Below are 19,946 nucleotides of genomic sequence, written 5' to 3'. Positions count from 1 at the left end.
GCAGACAAAGTTAGATTCCGTTTCACAAACTCCTCCTCCAGCTTACACCCCTGGTAAAAGAATTCCAAGGACAGATTTTGGCATTTAATTTTTCAACTTTATTAGACTTTATTTCAAATCCAAATTGAGATTACGCCAAAACGGAAGTACCATAAGGCCATCAGTGCACAGAATACAAATCAGCTTTCTCTGTATTAAAGGGGAGCACTAAAACATACATAAACAGCTTCAGTCAGGTGCTTCTGGTTTGTACGGGGGAAAACTGGTTATTTTAGTAAATACACCAAAATGTTTTCACAGCTACGCTAAAACATTAAAATAAAACCAGGTGCTTTTTCACAAGAGTTCAGCTGTGCAAAAAACCTTACTGTTTTCAGAATGACAACATTTACTGGGTTTCCACCAGTAGTATTCCAGGTGAAAATACTGTTCCAATAATAAAGGCACTTAACTTCAGCAGAATTGCTGAAGAGCGTCTCACAAGCCAAGAACACATTTTGTATCTAGTCCTAACTCCCTTTCTGCTCATTTAAAAAAAGCCAACAACTCTTTTGACTCAGAACAAATCTCTGAGGGGAATTCATATGTGGATTCACATGGGGATGCTTGAAGACAAATGGTCAGCAGACATTTAATGCTATTTAGCGTCTGGTTGATAGCAGGTCCAATATTTGAAATTACGGGATATGTTCAGAGCATCTGGGCCAGACAAGATCTACCAACATTAAAACAGAAACTACATGGAAAAAAAATCCATTTCATTTTCTGCAAGAATTGTTAGTGTTTTGGGAGGTCATTTTTTCTTGTTTTGGCTAGAGATTTTTATGAGTGCAGTTTTTTGCCTTTAGCTGTCTCTTCCATTGTGCTACTTCCATTACTTTTCCTCACAAACACTTCACAGCACGTGACAAGAGAATCAATCCCTTGCGACAGCCTGTCTGATCTGCTAGAGAGTAATACAGATGCTCCTAAGTCAATCTCAGAGACGCTGAGATCTCTCTGCAACCAACTGAATGTTGTTTTGTTTGTTCAGAAAGGGATTGAGAACCAAAATGTTGGCCAAGGAAGTGATTACAATTAGGAAGCATGTCACACAGCCATAGCTGAGACGGCTAAGAACAGCCCCCTGCCTTAATACGCCCATTTGTGGCTTTCTCTGGATTTTACTTCAAATCTTTTAACCATTTGAGTGAGAACGTGACAGGGTAAACTCTATGTTGAAAACACTTTGTGAAGAGAAAACAGTGTGCGTCTTATTAGGCTATGACCTCTTGTTTTTACCAATTAAGGCACCCCAGCTGCCCCATCTGAGGACCTTCACGGACACGCTGCTCCTACTTCCAGGAGATCTTGCCGGCTTCCCCCACCTGTACGGCCCCGCTGGCCACCAGCTGCAGGGCAGCTGGGAAGGCTCGGTGCTCGGCCTCCTTCACTCTTTCGGAAAGGGTCTCCACCGTGTCACCAATCTTAACTGGAACTGCCTCTTGGAAGATGATCGCTCCAGCGTCGACTTCCTCCTGTAAAAGCAAGAGCCAGAAAGTCTGAGCGGTTGAAAGAGGAGAGAGAGGGGGTGCCCAGCTGTAGGACAATGAATGAAGTCCAGCTGCCTCGGGGACCTGTTTATCATTACATTATTCCAGGAAACATGAATTTTGGGCTAATGTGAGGATTGCAGAAAAGATGCAGGCACTCAGGCTGGCCTGTGAGGAGCCAACAGAAGCGTAGGCTTCAAAATAAAAGAGGATATAGGCAGAACACCAGCGAGGAACATTTCTGCTACAGGAAATAACAAAAGCCATGTTAACTGGGGACACGATAGGCTAAACTGGACAAAATGATGACATTTCAATTCAGAAGAGTGAATTAGCCAAGCCTTGGCACAGAGCGGGACTAGAGGACCCAGCAGATCTTTCTTTTGCATGTTAATGAGGCGGATCCCTGCTGTTTAGTTATTGTTTCTCAGTACATTGCCACACAGAGAAGAAACCCGAAGTCATATCACGGAGAAAGGAATGCATTTTTTTCCTTCTATCTGGAAAAATAGTTTTTGTCTCTTTTTCCAAGAGAAAGCAAAAATTATGAGAACAGATTTCAGGAGCAGTGGAAGAGGAGAAGAATTTGAAGAATGCAGCAGAGGAGGGGAGACTAGCTACTGTCAACCCTGAGAACTGAACAAGGTGGAAAAAATGCTCCCTGAACTGATAAAAACCTGCACCTTACAAGTTGAGAGATCTCTGATTTTTGTTTTCTTAGTTTTTGGCTAACATAAATTAAGTTTTTCCTCTGTTCCCACAAACTTTTGATTACTTCTTAACAAATCTAAGCTTCTCGTGCCATTTCCAGCATTGGGGTTTTTTCCTTTTTTCTTTTTCTTGAAAGCAACAAATAAGAAAGGTTGTATGATAAAATCTAAGAAGTTAGTGCTGTGTAGTTATAAAGATTTGGGGTTAGCCAAGGCCTTACATGAACTAGTAACCCCGCTGCAACTGGTGGAAGGCAGCAGTGGGATGCTTATGGAAGAAGTTTACTTAGGTAAAGCTTAAACTCCCTGGATAGACTATTCATTTCCAGTTCTTGCTCCAGGGACAGCAAACTAAAGCACTGTACTGGCTAATAATGTTATGAGTGAGCAAAGGAGAAAATGTAATCAAACATGATGGCATAAGGGTGTTCCAAGCAAGCTCTGAGGTGGCAATCTTACGACTGGTCAGTTATAGAGTTAAAGCGGGGGCAAGGAGGTACTTACAGCTACGAAGTGTACAGTGCAGCCCGTGACTCGGACTCCGGCTTGTAGCACCAATTTGTGGGCATTTGCTCCCTTAAAAGAAGGCAGTAGAGATGGGTGGATGTTCAGTATTTTTCCTGGAAAATTATAAGCGAGGTCATTGTCCTTTAGCGTTCAGCCTTACCAGAGTGTTCAAAGCACCATAATCGACAGAGGAACAAAATACATTTGTGAAAAAGATTTTGCATGACTTTTGCACGCGCTTGTTTTTTCATGATGCTGACAGATAACCAGCCCAAAGCATTTCAGAACGTCTCACTATTTCAGAAAAATCAAAGACAGCAATCAGTTACAATTAATTGCCTGGCTAAAGCATATTTCTCCAGTGACTAACAATGATTAATTTTTGGACGTAGCTGTCCTTTCCCTCAGCATCTTGTTCTTCTCTTCTTTGATCTACAAGCACAATCCTCTTTCTTACAAACTCAGCACCCGGCAGAAACTCGGAGCAGTTTCAAATGACGCAACAGACCCCCCCCCCCCCCCCCCCGGTGAGAAGGCAAAAATTCTTTAGCCTGGACTTTTCCTCCACACCTGTTTTGGCTTAATAAAAGACAACAGCTGCTCCTATAGGAGCCCTTCTCTCTGCCCTTCTGAAAAGCACCTGTCTACCACTACTACTTTCCACGCGGAAAGTTGTCCGGGGGATCCTGAAATCGATAATGTAACCTCTAACGCTCAAGCAGGTGCGAGCAACGCTTATAACCCTGGGAAGCCCGTACCTTACATTTCCCTTAAAAGAGAAAGCATACGCCTGAGCTCCTACTGAGCTGTAAAGCAGGAGAGAGTGGCTGCCCGTGACCTCAGGATCTCACCCTGAGTGTACAGCAATGCGGTGGTTAAACCATGAGAAAACCTTCCTTCTTCTGGTGGACTTCCCCTGTTTGCTCCTCATATGTCTCTGACAACTCCTCCTGCCCATTCTGGACCAGGGTGGAGTCAAAAGGTGTTCGGCAGCCCTAGATCTTCTCTTACATTCAGTACGAACCCTTACAGTATTTAAAAAAAAAACAACTGGCCATCAATACTATTTATATCGCAGTATGCTACGCCCACGCTGTCTCTGCATGCCTCCTGTTTAGGAAGACTGTATGTCATCAGGATTCACTGAACACCACCTAAATGCCAAGCAGCGAGACTGAGCTGACACATGCTGGCGGAGGCAGCGGTGTTACCAAAATAGAGGCTCATGGTTTTGTAATGTCAAGTGAAGGCCATTTCTGGCAGCACGATACGAAACCTGCACTCTCACCGCAGTAACTCGTGCAGATATTGACCTGTGCAACTTACAGAGGCAAATGTATCTACTGATCTTCAACGGTATCTCAGAAATACTCCTTTTTTAAGCATCAGCATCTCCCTGCCTGCTGCATAAGCAAAAAAGTCTTCGGGACAGTGAGCTGAAAACAACACTCTCCGCTTCTGAGTGGGTTTTGGTTTGCTTGGTTTTGTTTTGTCTTGTTTTCAATCTGTCCTTTATGTTAACACTCAACATTTCAAGGCCATTAAGCAAGAAAGAGAGTTTCACAACTAACTTCACAGTCTGTGTCCTTGTGAGTGCCGGAGAAAAGAAAGGTAACAGCTTTTAAGAGAGCAGCAACAAGAACCAATTGCTCCTGGACAATTGTGGCTGGTCAGTGCATGGCTGGCTCAGAGTTTTACAGGATGCTCCTGTTGGCTGGCACAGATACCTGAGCTGAACTGAGTGTTTGGGCTCGCATCACTGACGGATATTCTTGGTCGGAGCTCAGGTAGGTATCTGTTTTCAAGCTCGATTCAGTGCTGGACATTTAAAAAATGACTTAACCTGTACTGAAGAGAGTGTTTTGCTCTGGGGCCAGTCATACATGTAATGCAAGTCCTGCACTGTGCAGGGTGGTCATCAGCGCTGGAAGTGCTCTGTCCCTAAATCAGAGGGAACTAAGCTCATCCTTTATTTGTGTAAGATTTCTGCACTAGAGAACGTTCTTTTCTATGCTCTACACAGATGCTCTACTCAAAACACATCTCCCATAGTGAGGGGTTCCTCTCTACTAACTACAGCTGTCTACAGCACAGACATTTACATCTTCATCTTCTGCACTCTGTAATGAATGGAGAGAAACAAAAACAATTCAGTTGACAGCTTTAGCGTAAAATGAATTGCCTCCGAGGAATGCCTGTTTTGCTCCACTGATTTTTTTTAAAGAGAGGTTTGAAAAAGTAGTTCAGGTGCAAAAGGTCTGTGTCACAGACACACCCAGGGTAACACAGAAGTCACCACGTGAACAGCAAAGGCCGCCCGGAGAGCTGCAACGCATAGGCTGACCAGCCTGTCGCTGGTATGAGCAAGAACTAGTTTAAGTAACCATGACTGAAACCAAAGCAGAGCAAACAGTGAGAAGAGCAGCTGCTCTGTGTGATCCGGACTCCCTAAAGGAAACAGAAAGAGATACGAAGAGGAATGTAACAGCGGGGGGAGGGAGAGCAACCATCGCAGGAGGCAGAGGTGTTATCAGCCTCTAACAAAGACCTGGAAAAATTGTAAACAATGCCCAGAATGGAGACACTGTGAACGCATTGGACAAACGAGAGCTGAATCTGCCTGTGAAACGTGCCACCCTCAGATCCAGGCGGCTCCCGGGATGTCTGACCAGAAGACCGGCAAGGTCTTGTTAACAGGAACCGCGTACCGCTGCCTAGTTTTGCAGTTCTATGCGCAGCCAAAGCAGCTCATCTGTTAGGGGAAGGAATTCTCAGTGGCTGGATGCTCACCTCTCCCCAGCCAACACCTACTGCTGAGGCAACAATTTGCCCTCCACCTCATGTTTGCAGGGGTCTAAAATTTTCATGGCTTTACTTTAAAATATGTTCTAATAAATCAGAGACCACAAAGTCTGCATTTGCCCTTGGCTTCCCTAAACCTCTGTGGAAATGATGGAGGGAAGGGGAAAAAATACTGCCTTTCTCTGTCGTCTTCTTTTCCTTACAAGATGGGAAGAGTTTAGTTCCCTGCAAACCCGGAATTAGTACGGTCTCTTTTCTATATTTTTTTCCCATTTTCCTTTTCCTGAGGATAAGCTATAAAATTACTTTTTTTTTTTTTTTTTAAATGCATACACTACTATGCTGGGCTTACCTTCCCATTTTTTGACAAAAGGACCCGACAGTATTCGCATAAATCCAGCCAGACAGATCAGTTCAACTGAGAATTCTTCCAGGACTTTGTCAACTGCACTGTCAAATTCAGTGCGACTTTCATACAATTTATGGTCAATAACCTGTGATAATCCAAAAGACAAAGAAATACAGACATGATGTTGATTTAATCTAAACGCCTTAAGGCGAGCACAATGGAACGGTACCCTGGAGTAATAAACCAAAAACAAGTAAATCTCCACGTGTGGTTGGAGCTGGGTGCGCATACACAGCAAGAAGAGCGGTTCATAAATGCAGGCAGCTAACAGACAAACATGCAGTCTTTATTCCTATTCACACAGAGCAATTGTCAGAATAAATCAGAGTTTTATTTGATAAGGGCCACAGCTGTAGGCCCCAGCATTTGGACACAATTTAACAACCTACAAATGTCGGTCATTAAGACAACCTAAAGTCTTAGAATGATTTCACTCAATTTAAGGCCTCTGATAGCTTTAAGCAGTTGAGCCTTGACAAAAATTGTATTGCAAAACCTTGAAGGAAAGGCTAATCACAAGCTGATAAAACAGCCCCCACTGCAAAAGGTCAATATAAGCGAGTTAAGTATTCTCCATCCAGGACACATCCCTAATTGAAACAGGAAGAAGGCAGTGCCACATAACTTACAACATCCACAGCCTTTTAAATAAAAATACCTCTTCATCCCGACCAGATTTACCACGGTGCCGCATTTAAGTATCACAAAGTAGTTTTGCAAAGCCAGACCTGGTTGGCCGAAAAGGTGGCAGAGGGCACTGGAGACAGGGCCCAGCTCAGCGCTGGGCTGAACTCTGCTGTGAACTACCAGGTAATAACTGGCACGGCACGTCCTCCTCAGTGCCTCTCTGTCACCGCTCACTCTCCACCTTGACCACTGAGACCACCAGCTCTCCAAGGCTGTATTTTTTCCCCTCATTATGTGTTTGTTCTTCCCCCGCATGCCGCGGACATATTTACTTGTGATCTCTCTGTACTCCCAAGTAAGAGACAGCAGCGCTAACAATCAGATCCTGCTAATATTCAAGTTAATAACAAAGCTTGGAGTGGACCCAAATCTTCCCTGTGTTATAATAAGTTACATGATTTTATATATATGTGTTATAATAAGTAGTTATCAGTGAAAAGTGACTGTAAATTGCTCCTAAGTCAGAACAGTAGCATTTCACGTATGTAATGCAAATGGCTGCACAAAGGACAAAGCGATGCAGCACTGGGTCCAGTGGCACCGAGGGAATCGCAGTTTGCTTTGAATGAATCCTGGGGAGCCTGAAGCAATGCGGAGAGAGTCAGTGGAAGGTCCCACCGAGTTTAACCTTTATTTCATTCAAATGATCTACCACGTCTGTTTAGCATGTAATTTTAAAATTAAATTCAGATAAAATAGCTCGTTACTTTACTGCAAATGCACTACAGTTAAATAAATGGCAAAGTTCAAACTGTAACTGTGAAAATTTCGCACCGGTTTTATATAATGACTGTTCCCAAAACCATTAGGATTGCTAGCAACGTCTCTGAGAGGGAGAAAAGGAAGTATTTTCCTTCCCGTGTTAGGTAGTTTGCCCAAAGGCACAAGTTCATGACAAACCAAAAAATGAAAGCTAGGGCATCCTATCAAACCATCTCTTACCCTAGTAAAACTCATTATCTCACAGCACCTTCCTCCTGTAGTCAAAGCTAATGATGGCTAATTTTAAAAAGATGAGAAATACTTACCCTTGTAGGGATACCAGCTCTTTCAGCTTTCCTTAACCCCTCCACACCAGCTTTGTTAGAAACAACAAGAACTATTTGTGCGAAACTGTTGGGCTTTTTTGTGCTCTTTATGAGGGCTTCCAGGTTTGTGCCTGTGAGTGAAAAAATAATTCATTAATACCATGTCGTTCCTGGAGAACAAATATAGTTAATGGCTAGAAGAGGTTTTAAATAACCAGCAACGTGGGTGAGACCCAATCCAAAAAACATTGATGTTAGCAGTAATCCTTTTTTAATTGATCTTACTGGGAACTGAATTTGACAGCTGGAGGCTACAGGGCTTTTACTAGCAATTAAATTTGTAAATCGTAATTTATGGAACTGGAATGACGGTCTACCTTCTTAGCAAGTGAGAATACTGGAAACCCTGGGAGTGCCTATATGACAAGAAGAAATTCTCATCTATTTGTGAAATAATGCTGCTGTCCCTATAGTGCATTGCAGTGGTTGCTCAAATCTGGAGACATGCAGAAATTTGTAGATAAAATGAACAGAGATGCAATTCATTGTCAGTTTGCAGCGGAGGTTGAAGCCCATTCTGTTTGTGATTGAAATTAATCCCAGGGTGAAATCTATTCTGCCTGTTATTGAAAGCCTGTCAGAAGCCTATCAGAGCCTCCATGGATAACTGCAAGGATTTAAGAAATTTTAAATCTGAGCTGAAGTTCCTTTTTCAATAGTCTGTTTTATACTGTAGTAAAGAATACAACTCTCACCTGTTCCAGAGATAAGGACAGCAACCTTCACTTTGTTTGACGGGATTTTGCCTTGGATATGGCTGCGGACAGACAGTGACCTGTTTGCTTGCAAGGCTCGAAGCAGGTTATGGACTTTAACATGGTCAGAGCCTGAATGCATACAAGAGAAAAAAAACCCCACAACCAAACACACACGTAAATAAAGGGAGAAACAGAGAGAGGAGAAAAGTACCCATAAAAAGAGATTAGTGGCACTGGTTTACTTCTCGTTATTTATTTATAGTTCTGGTGACATCTGACGTTGCTGAGCACATGTTCTATGAGCTAAGGCTGGAGTTGTGAGGACTGTCATTTTAATACCCTGTGCAAAAAAGCCACGGAGGTGCCAATTAAGAGATTTTCAGCTAACCTTCATGCAGACTCACCAGCTAAGGAATTTAGATCTGCAATTTTTTCAAAAGGAAAAGAAAAGTCTAATAACCTTTTTGTAGGGGGACAACTTTCCCGATCAGCCAGGCTGTCTCGTGTCTCTGTATGTCCTTCAGGACCTGCTGAGCCATCTCCTTCTGAACTACCAAGACAGCGCCGATCCCACAATTAAATGTCCGAGTCATTTCCTCCTCAGAGAGGTTCCCTTCTTTATGGAGCCAGCAAAAGATTTCAGGAATCTTCCAGGTAAGAGCATCTGAAGAAAATTGAAAATATATATGAAGAGTGGAAATCACTACCAATGGGAAAACACTAAAATTTCTAGAGCATTAAGAGGCAAGATCTGGATGGAAAGCACAGACTAAGTCCCACAGCAGCATTAGCTTGAGTGAAATTGGCCTCCATGCACGGAAACAGGATGTTTATTCCTTCCTTACTGAACAAGGCTTAGGAGCAGAAAGAAGTGTCAGTCTGGGAGGAAATTAATCGTATTGCTCCACTGCAACCCGTTAATCAGTAATTCAAAACGGGCTCTGAGGCAGTCTTTGGAAAATCCTCTTTTTGAAGGTGACAGCTCTGCTTCTGGAGAAACTATTGTACCAGAACAACAGCCTTAAAAACTGACACAGAAGTCTCTCACTGCCCCTAATTGCAACAAGGTAAGATGATTTACAGCAGCATGAGAAATGCTTCTGGACAAGCCGCTATAAAGAAACTTCAAAGACAGTAAGCTTCTTTCTTGTCATGTTACACTTAAAATGGTATTATCCCCATTTCTATATATCAGCGTCCGCTGTGGACCACCGTTTAAGTGACAAGTGGAAGAATGATTTACATGCAGTTCTGGAGTGCAAAACTCAGTATTAGTTCCCTTATTTTATCCTACAACCCAATGAACATTGCATAACCTGTAGTAAGTCACTTACCTTTCCATACTACGTTTTCTCCGTAAGGGAAATACTATTTCTGGTCTGGCATACCTGATGAGATTGCGGTGAGGATTAATTAAGGTATGCTGAATATCATGAGATGTACTTGAGCTAGTAACCATAAATGAATGCCAATCAAAGACTTCATGAGTGTCATTTAATTAGCAATAATTTTGCATGTTATTGCAAATGGTGACAGCTCACTTTGGGTTGCTTTTGAAGTTGTTCTTGTTTTGCAAGTATGGATAGAGTTTCCAAAGAAATCCAATCCAAAACACCATCAGGGAAGTGAATTCAAGGGGCAGCAGTCATAGGACTACAGAGTGTTTTGACTTTGACGCCATTTCAGGCACAAGGAGGAATTCAGCAACAATGAAGAAAAAGCAAACTTACATCTAGACAAGCAAGTCTAGCTGTTACAGTGCAAGTCAGCTGACATGGCCTCCTTGTACAGAGCTTCCCCCAACCCATATTAACACGTGGATATTTCTACAGCTTTTCTTTTTATCTCACCTAAAACGACACCAAAGGACTCTGGGAGAACTCTGGGGATGTTTTCCAGCAAGCCCCCTCCAGTGATGTGGGCATAGGCTTTCACATGGCCTGAGCGAAGGACAGGCAGCAGAGTCTTACTGTAGATCTTAGTCGGCGTTAACAAGAGATCTCCTGTAGATGAAAGAGGATGAAAGAAGACCCGTTACAGCACAGAAATAAACGTTGATCAATACAGAATTGAGGAAATCTCAAAATACTAACTTGCTGGATACTAATGAGCATTGTACTACAGCGAAAAACACAATGTTCTACCTTTTTTTAGCATACAATTAGTTATTTATCCCCCTCCCTTAATTTCTTTCCTGCTTATGTGAATCAGAGGAAAAAAAGAGGAGAATATGTTGAAGAACAGAATTTTTTTTAGTGCCTTAGAAAAGTTACAAAAGCAAAAGCACAGACAAAACAATCAGAAGTTCAAGTTATCATGCAAGAAACTGCATTATAAATGTTACCTAATGTCTGATCACCGGAGACACCAACTGGAGAAGAGAAATCAAATGATGACTTCTCAACAATCTTCCTTACAAGGCTGTACCCATTGCTGTGAACCCCAGAAGAAGCGACTCCAATAACCACGTCTCCATCAGCAATTCTCTCCAGCTGGGGCAGCATCTGCCCTCGCTCCACTGCACCAACAGCGAAGCCAGCCAGGTCATACTCTCCCAGTGGATACATGCCCGGCATTTCAGCAGTTTCTCCTCCTGTGGGAACCAAAAAAAGAGAAAGGGGATGTTGGAAAACCACTGGCACCAGTAGGCATGCAATTTTTCAAAGTTTTAAACTCATAAGGCATTAACAGACCGTGTTTTTTAATTAGATAAATGAACATTAAAAAGAATTGAAAAACAAAACATTTGGCACAGGCCCTTCAATTGAACAAGCGAAAAAAGATTGGGAAAGAGCATTTCCACCCTCACTCTGACAACCAGGATCAAATTGTGCATTCACATTTTAAAATCAAAGCATATAGTTAGCACTTCGTATTTCCAAATTTCCGAAGTTTTCCAAATAGGCATCTTTACACTATTCCCTCATATCGGGGAGAAACTCTCCCCAGCAATCCTCACAGACATCTCGTTATTCTCCTTCAAGCCCTTCTGCTGGTCACAATGTCTACAAGAAAACAACTTGACAGTGATTAAGTTGCCATTATATCATGACTTCTGCCCAACATGCTGACCAGTACCGTCTTGTTTTTCTTTGGCACTCACCAGGTTTCATTCAATACAAAAGTCTTCTATATCCAGAAAGTGTCCCTGAAGGGGCTCCAAATTTACCTGAGCGAAGGTGGAAGCTGCTCTTGTGCTCAGTTCTTGACATACTAAATTGTCTAGAAGCTTTTCCAGGTTTCTAGATTACGTTACTATAACCAACTTTAAAATGAAAGTTCATTTGTTTATATTCATCTGTTTTAATCTGTATTTAATAACGTTTGTTGAAAACCAAGCACGTAGATAAGCCCTTCAGTGCCCCACTATCAAGCTTAAGATGGTTGAGCTGAATATTCAGGTATTGCAGAAATGCAAGGTAGGAATTTAGCAACATGCTTCAGACGAGACTTTCATGAGATGACGCCGTGCAAAGACAGATCTACAAGCTATGTGCATGCACATTGGAAGGAATGTGTGAAGTGGGAGCCCAAACTGAAATTTCTTTCGATGATCCAGGCTACAGAAAAGCGTTTCCTGCTTAGGTTCAGAGTTACTGCATCATCTCTGTCCCTTCTTTTCTGAGAGTGCCAGAAATTTGGAGAACAAATCACGGGTGTTTTATTTATGAGTTCAGAGATATTTTTGTATTAGCACAAAAAGATATTTGCTAACCCATTTACAATTTTAAGAAATTATTCTCTGGTAATGAATTTACAACAGGCAAAGCCCTTTGTAGTTTTAAAGTCTTCCAACTGGAAATAAAATCTTGATGTTTCAGTAATTAATTTCATAGCAAGATTTCACATAACATGTACTTCTGATGAAGTATGAATGGTTTGATTATATTTGATAAACTGAGAGAACACCTTAAGACAAATATAAAGCTGACTAACAGTTCATGCATAAAAATTAAACCAGAATATAAATAGCCTCTTGTTCCAAGCTTGTAAATTACCTCAAAATGACACACTCCCACTTAGAAAAGACTTTTGTTATTAACTTTCTTTAAGAATTGGAAAAAAGGACAGAATTACTGTATGACCAATTGTAAAGTGGTACCTAAAGTAAGACACTTGAACTGTCACTTTTAGTCTCAAATTAAAGGTCTTTTTGGAAAAATCATGGTAACTCTCCACGTCTGTTTTTATAAAAAAAGAAGGAAAAACAAAAACTATGTGAGGAAACTGAACTTTCTGGGTTTCATTGCTTTAAAATTTAACCCAGTGTTGTACTCCTTTTATAAACTAAAGAATTATACAAAATAATGTATTTTTCACTAACCTAGAAATATTTTTATTGAGTTGAACAGTGTATTTTTTAAGACTCAAGAAGTGAAATATCGTATCATTTTCATGGATAACTAGATTACTCTATACCAGAATACATACATAATATGTTAGTAAAATGTATTATGTGCTTGTATTATAGGGCTGAAAAGGAAAATGTTTAAATTTGAGTCTTAATATCTTGGAATATGCTCATCTTGGTGAAATAAATCTTCAGCAAGTCTTCAGTAGAGAAATAATTTTGCTATTAGTTTTGTAACTAATGCAACCTGGTTTCTTCTATGTTTCTGTCTTGTGGTAACTTCTGTGTCTTTAGTAGTGAGCTCCAGCTGAAGCTTTTGTTGCATGCACGCGGACATTCTGTGGCCTTCTACTCTTATGAAGCTTGTGGGAACACAATAGCTGTGAGATCTCTGCCTTTCCTGTCAAATGCAGTTAAAATCAGCCAAGTGATTCAAAGGATAATAAGTGCACACAGAGGGACATGTGCCCGCACAGTAACACATATAAATCTTTTTTTCCAGAGGAAAACATGAGGATTTCCTTTAGGATAAAGGATAAAAATAAACAAACCTATTTGGCATGTTTTAAAATATACTTGGAGAATACAAAGAATTAAAATACATGAACTGTTAGTTTTCTAGGTAGCTGTTATAGTTACAAAGTTAAATGAAAAGATACGAATAAGAAAATTTATATGCAACTTCCTGAGCTAATGGCAACACTTCCAGAGTGCTGTCTCCTTTCAGTGCGTAGAGGTTATGTCCTCTGACAGCAAAGGCGCTTTGGTGTTTTTTTCACTCCTCTAAGATTCTTCAACAGAGGAGGAAAACAAACACATTAAACGTAATTATAAAGATATTGCATAAGATTTTTCATATCCTTCAAAGAAGAGGGCTCATACCCAGAAGCGCACATCCAGCTTTTTTGCAAGCTTCAGCTATTCCTGCGATGACACCCTGAGCCACTTCAACCTCAAGTTTGCCACAGGCAAAATAGTCAAGGAAGAAGAGGGGCTCCGCTCCTTGAGCCAGGATGTCGTTGACACACATGGCCACCAGGTCCTGACCTATGGTGTCGTGTTTCCTACACACTTGTGCAATCTGCAAAACACAGGGAGGGAAGCCGGTGGTTAGCTTGGAGAAACTGAAACACGCGCCGAGAGTCTGCAACGGAAGGGGATCGGAATCATGCTGCTCCTCTAGATGCTTTTTGAGGAGCAGCTTCATGTATTATCATCTCTGTGAGCCTCTCCGAACATTTTATTTTAGGGATCATTACTTTCTTAATGGGCAAGTACAAAAGGCACTTTATGGAAGGGGACTGAACTGGAAAGGGTTTCATTGCAGCTTGCATAAACACAATAGCAACTGTATAATTAAATGTTCTTCCTCATAAGCAATCGTTTTGGGGGTGGAGATTCTACCTTAGTGAAATTGAGTCCCTGATTACGTACTTAATACTAAAAATGAGTTATTTTAAGCATCATTTCAAGTATGGCTAAAGTTAAACATATATTTAATCCTTTTGCCTGACGGGCAATTTTATTTTTCATTCCCTTTTTAGAAATACAAATAGGTATTTTTAAAAGACAACTGATATTTTCTGTTAAAACATTTATCCTTCTGTGCTATTTTCCTTCCTTTACATGGATTTTCACATTACCTTGAGTTTTGTGCCAACACCGTCAGTTCCAGATACCAAGATAGGGTCTTTGTAACCAGCTGCTTTCAAATCAAAGAGGCCAGCAAAGCCACCAAGCTCCGCATTGCAGCCTGCCAGTCAGAAAAGAGGAAAAAATAGCAAACTTTTACTTTCACGGGTTTTTCCAGGATCTCCAACACAAATTCTCTCTGGTGTCTGTCAACATGACTTTGCTTTGTCACCAGGAAACTTTTCTCTGACATTTAGAGCCTGTTCACAGAGGCACGGAAGCTCCCAATCCTCTTAAGTTTGCTTTATCTTATTTCTTCATTATTACTTAAGGCTAAAAATCCACAACTTTGTGATTGTACATTCAATAATTACTATGGCTGATATATTTCTCCCTTGCACTTTGTATTTTTCTGAAAAACGGAAAAAGAATTGTGGTAATTGATTGAAGCCCACTGCTTTCTGGCAAAAGATGATAACTAGGCATTTTCCAACTGAAAGTCCTTATCTCCTTGTGCATACTGCAACTTAGAGTACATTAAGACTCCTTGCTCCTGAGACTGGTTATGATAGGTAAGTATGGTAACCTTAAAACTAAAATTGGTTAAATCCTAAGAGTGAAACAAACACAAGTAGGAGATACTATGAATGCTAAGAATTGACTAGTTGCTCAAGCGCGTGTGTGTGTTTATAGTTTTCTCTCTGTGTATATCTGACGTTGTCTGAAGGTTCGCAGTTAATTTGAAGTTAGAGGGTTATTACATACGACTGATATTTTAGATCTATCAAACGAACTACAAGGGCTTGGGAGAGCAAAATGTGCCTGAGATCACAATAAAAAGAGGGCAAACCGATTCTCTTTTAACCATGCAAAAGACGTGTCTTCCGTATCTATCTCAAGTAACAGATAGTATCTGTGAGGAGTTCTACATCCTGTACACCTTTCTAAACATTTATCTGTAGAAATTGTATAGCTCACTGTGCTAGAAATAATAATGCACGTAATCAAAAACAGCACTAAATGGTAGGATCTTTGCTTGCATTTATCCTTTTAGAGTGCTGAACTGTATTCTCTAACATTCATGACCTTCAGGAGATATAGCTTAGAGTCATTTTGGGAAGAAAATCTGTAAATTTAAGAAAGTGCGTTTTGAAGAAATCGCAGGCTTACTGCAGATATTTCTTGTTGAGTAATCTAGAAGCACACAGAACACATAAATATGAGCTTTTGTATCAAGATCAAGATCAAATGATAAGCTTCATTGCCGTGACCTGACTGAAACAGGAATAGAAGGTGCAAGGCTTACCTGACCTTGACGTGGCTGCAGCAAGGGGTTTAATTTTCTGAACCAAAGTATTCCCTGCTGCAATGTCTACCCCACTGTTTTTGTAAGTCAGGCCTCTGAAAGAAGGTTAAAAAAATATATTACGGCAATTGATTACTAAATGCACAAACATGTATTTTAAAATCATATTTACTTCTTTACATCATTGCATCACAAGGGGATTAACCATTCAGAATCCTATTCTGCTGTCAAGTACCACTATTTTCCTGCTTGTGCAGTAACTTTGCTCATATAAAATGATTTCTAAGTATTGCAGTACTTATTTCATGCAGGTTCAATGGCTCAAAGGTTAATCTTTTTGCTGTTTGGAACCTGACCTCACACATATACCTGGAGGTAGAGAGTATTATACCAAAGAAACAAAACTTCGTGGATTTGCACCACAGAGTGTCTGCCATAAGCAGTATTCAAACAGCTCCAGGTATCTTGGAGACAGCATCAGAACATGAGCATCATACTCTATCCAGTCAAATACCAAGATAAAAACCAACTAAACAAAAAAACTCAACAACAAGGTAAAATAGGTGGAATAATGGATCTGATTTTGCAAGGTTTGAATTCCTGGTCCAGATACTGAGGTGTCAGTAGTTTAGTTCCTACGCTCAAAACCAAACGTATACAAAAATGCACACCGCTAAATCAGAACACCTCAGCACCATGCAGGATCAAGCTCAAGGTAGCTCTTCAAAAGGGAAGTATCACATCAATCAACATTCCTCTATGATACTTGGAGAGTTTTACAACTATAGCTTAAAGGTTGCCTCTCCTTATCACCTAGAACGATACCGCCACAAAACCAGCCACACCTCTTTTTTCCTTAAATGGACTTTCTATTAAAGTACACATTTTAAAGTTTATTTAAAAAGACCTAAGACCCTAAGGTCCGCTTTAGCAATCTAGAAAGAAATGTCCATAAGCTCTGGGTGGGTTTTTTTTTATACACAGCCATACAATAGAGAAAACACGCTTACTACAAACTGGTGTATGTAACTTGTCTGTCCATACGGCTGACTGGGGACATTAAGTACCATCCCATATTTAGAGAGGGACCCTTTCATTTTGGAGATAGTGAGCGCAATGACTTTTAATTACTATTTGTACCAAACATATCTCACTCCAGTTACGCAATTGTTATTTCTACACTGTCAGTGGCATGAACCAGGCTACCTGGTGCATCCCTATTTTAGGTTCATACCTATTTTAGCTCTCTTACTGATGTGATTCAGTAATATTTTAAATTCTAAGGGTGAAAGGCTGATTAACAAGGACAAATACAACAAAACAACTGGCCAAAGGACACTGCTACCAGGAAAATACAAAGATATGTGCACTCACATTATATCACTGCTCAAAAATTTGCAAGAGGAAAATAATTATAAGAAGCAGCTGTTCAGCCCGTGAATAAGACTCAAGGAAATATTAGCCTGCAATAACAGGAGACCAGAGTCAGGCCCTTTCAGTCTGAACATGATGAATATTCATCGTATTTTCACCGTATCTTTAAAAGTGTGGTATCTTCGGTTCATTAAAAGGAAAGCACTGTTCTGCAATATTTTTTGTTAAATAAATATTCTGGATATTTTCACAAAGTGTAACGTCTAGGGCTTAATCCTGCAAAGCTGCCAAGAGGAGGGACGTCCTGAACTTTACAAAGCCAACCATCACCCTTCCTGAACTGTGTGCAACACAGAGTCCAAAGGGAAGCATCCCCGACTGTCTGTTCTTCCAGTTTTAGGATGTCTGAGCAAAAGTTGGTGCAGACTCAAGGACAGTGAAACAGGTGCTGCCTGTGAACAGTTCCCAAGAAGTCTCCTTCATAAGTCAGGGATCCTCCCAGCATACAGGCACTCCAGTCAAGAAACTTCCTGGCTATGGCCCACAAACTCAGTAATTTAGAGAACTGTTCATTAAAGTACCTTCTTCTCTTGCATCACACAACAACTTGATTTTTTTTCTACTACAATACAAATACCAATTACACATTTTTGCATAAATTTCTCAAAAGATGCACACTACTTGAGAGAGAAAGAAGACTAGATACCAACACCCTTGTTCATTTAGTAAGTTTATTGATCATAATTTTACAATATACTAATTGATATACACTGTCAGTAAAAATGAGACTCTTACTAATATGCTTCATAGACTAAAAAATAACCTATTATCAAAAGTTATGCTTTGAGTGAATTGGAAAATGGGCAGGCAGATATGCTTCATATCAGGTAAAAATCAGTCTAAAACCTGGAAGAAGCTCTTAATAACATTAGAGAGACAGTAGGACACACTGCTTTAAAAAAATCCTGATACCTACATGATCTCAAGACTGCTAAACCAAATACTGTGAAAACAAAAAGAATAATAATAAAAAGGATTGATAAATTCTACCCACAATGTTAGCCAGCTATTCCATTAAAATGCATATCCCAACAAGGCAGGTTGGTTTCAAGACCATTTTAACCATTTCTCAAGGCTCCAAAATGAACCAATAAAATAGCTCAAACTTTGTTTGTAAATACATTTCATTATAATAATGTTAAGACTTATGGACAACACAAATCTATAGTAAAAGCTATGGTTTAGAGCCTAAGAACCAGAAGTTCACCTTCCCTAAAACAGATGTAACAAAGGCAGCAACAGCACAAGTTACTTCTATGTGCTTGTCACTGTAGTTTCACTCAGACTTGGGAGAATAACATGGATGAGAGCCTTCAAAAAGCCTGTCCCTTCCTTGGCTGGTCTTGCTTATATTGCTCACAAGTATGGTAGTTAAAACTTGTTTAGAGTTATGCACAATATCAACATCAGTTTATTAATGTAAACTAGTAGCGTCTTAAGTCCCCTTTACACCAGTTATTTCCATTTCAAGTATTTCAAATATCTACCTGGATTGTCTCAGGAAAGCTATAGCCCGATATCCAATGTCCTTTCTATAAATGGCACCCTTGAAGTGTATGGCTGCTACTCCCTTGTTAGCTTCTTGCAGTGCTGTCATTAGATCCTCTTTAATAGCAGTTACTGTAAGGACTCTTCCTCCACTAGTCACCACTTTACCGTCCTTCAGGGCTGTGCCTGCGTGGAACACCTCCAGTCCTAGCTCCTTAGCCTTAGGAAGTCCTGTGATTGCCGTTTAAGAAAATAAATGCAGAAAAGACAATTGGTTAGAACATTATCTATTAAATTACAAATGAACAGTATTCAGCATTTATTGACTGTCTAGAAACCACAACCAAATTCTGTTTGATCATTCTGGGAAATGGGAATAAATTTGTAAAAACTACATTTGAGGAGACAAGGAGTCTCTACTTGTACGTTCAGAGACACAGTATTTAGCTGAAACACTTGCATAAAACATTTAATTCCAGCTGGATTTTGCACTTCACTGACATAGAGATCACAAAACTTTTCAGCATCAACATTATCTAAGAACCAGTGATCAACCCAGAACTACTTTACTGTAACACATATAAAAGAAATGCTACAGAACTGTCCTGGTTTGAGGTAAAACAGAACCGATTTTCTGATTTGTAATTTTACTTTTTAGCTGGGCCTCTTCTAACTGACTAAAATCTGAAATTAACAGCATATTGTTCAGAAACTGTTCACTCTCAGAGTGATAAGACCTGATTATACCAAGGAATGGTATGCACAAAGGCTCTTGCTTAGACTTATTGCCATAACAACCAAGGTCAGCTAACTTCACTGCTTGCCCTGTTAGAGGGTCGGAAGCGGGGAAGCGTAGAGGGGTCCCACCTGCAGGAAGGAGCAGACGGGACAGGTGACCCAAAACTGACCAACAGGTTATTCCATCCCATATGCATCACGCTCAGTATAAAAGCTGAGGGATCAAAGGGGCTCTGGCTCATTTTTTCTTCAGTGGCCGACATCTGAGGAGGACCCTGTCTGTTCGACTGCCTTTGATCCTGATCTGAGCATTCCTGACTCTAGTTCCAGAATTCAGCTCCTGTCCCGTCACTGACTCCAGTCTGGGACTTTCCCTGTGTCTGCTGGTGACACGATCGTCATCCTGGGAGCTGGATACGGTTTTGTATATATTGTATACTTTTTTTTAATTTTTATTATTCTATTATTATTTACTATTTTCTTATTTATTATTATTTTCATTAAAGTAGTTTAGTTCTTTTTCTAAACTCGTAAATCTCCTTATCTCTTCCTCTCGTCTCTGAG

At 40.4% G+C, this 19,946-nt stretch overlaps 1 protein-coding gene across 3 annotated transcripts in view; it reads right to left on the bottom strand.

Annotated features, from left to right (window-relative positions):
* Positions 1–83: 83 nt before the first annotated feature.
* GART (phosphoribosylglycinamide formyltransferase, phosphoribosylglycinamide synthetase, phosphoribosylaminoimidazole synthetase) overlaps positions 84–19,946 on the bottom strand; it is a 40,654-nt gene continuing 20,791 nt past the window's right edge. For all 3 annotated transcript variants that reach the window (XM_063346325.1, XM_063346334.1, XM_063346320.1), the window contains 12 exons: positions 18,644–18,875; positions 15,723–15,817; positions 14,428–14,537; positions 13,667–13,865; positions 10,778–11,026; positions 10,284–10,436; positions 8,894–9,097; positions 8,431–8,562; positions 7,676–7,806; positions 5,904–6,045; positions 2,747–2,862; positions 84–1,517 (listed from right to left, as the gene is read on the bottom strand). In XM_063346325.1, the coding sequence (XP_063202395.1) occupies positions 1,335–1,517; positions 2,747–2,862; positions 5,904–6,045; positions 7,676–7,806; positions 8,431–8,562; positions 8,894–9,097; positions 10,284–10,436; positions 10,778–11,026; positions 13,667–13,865; positions 14,428–14,537; positions 15,723–15,817; positions 18,644–18,875 (1,946 nt within the window). In that variant the 3' untranslated portion in view covers positions 84–1,334. The remainder of the gene's footprint in view (positions 1,518–2,746; positions 2,863–5,903; positions 6,046–7,675; positions 7,807–8,430; positions 8,563–8,893; positions 9,098–10,283; positions 10,437–10,777; positions 11,027–13,666; positions 13,866–14,427; positions 14,538–15,722; positions 15,818–18,643; positions 18,876–19,946) is intronic.

Source organism: Chroicocephalus ridibundus, chromosome 1 (genome assembly GCF_963924245.1).
Source record: "Chroicocephalus ridibundus chromosome 1, bChrRid1.1, whole genome shotgun sequence".
NCBI lineage: Eukaryota > Metazoa > Chordata > Aves > Charadriiformes > Laridae > Chroicocephalus > Chroicocephalus ridibundus.
This window is presented reverse-complemented; position numbering and strand designations above follow the sequence as displayed.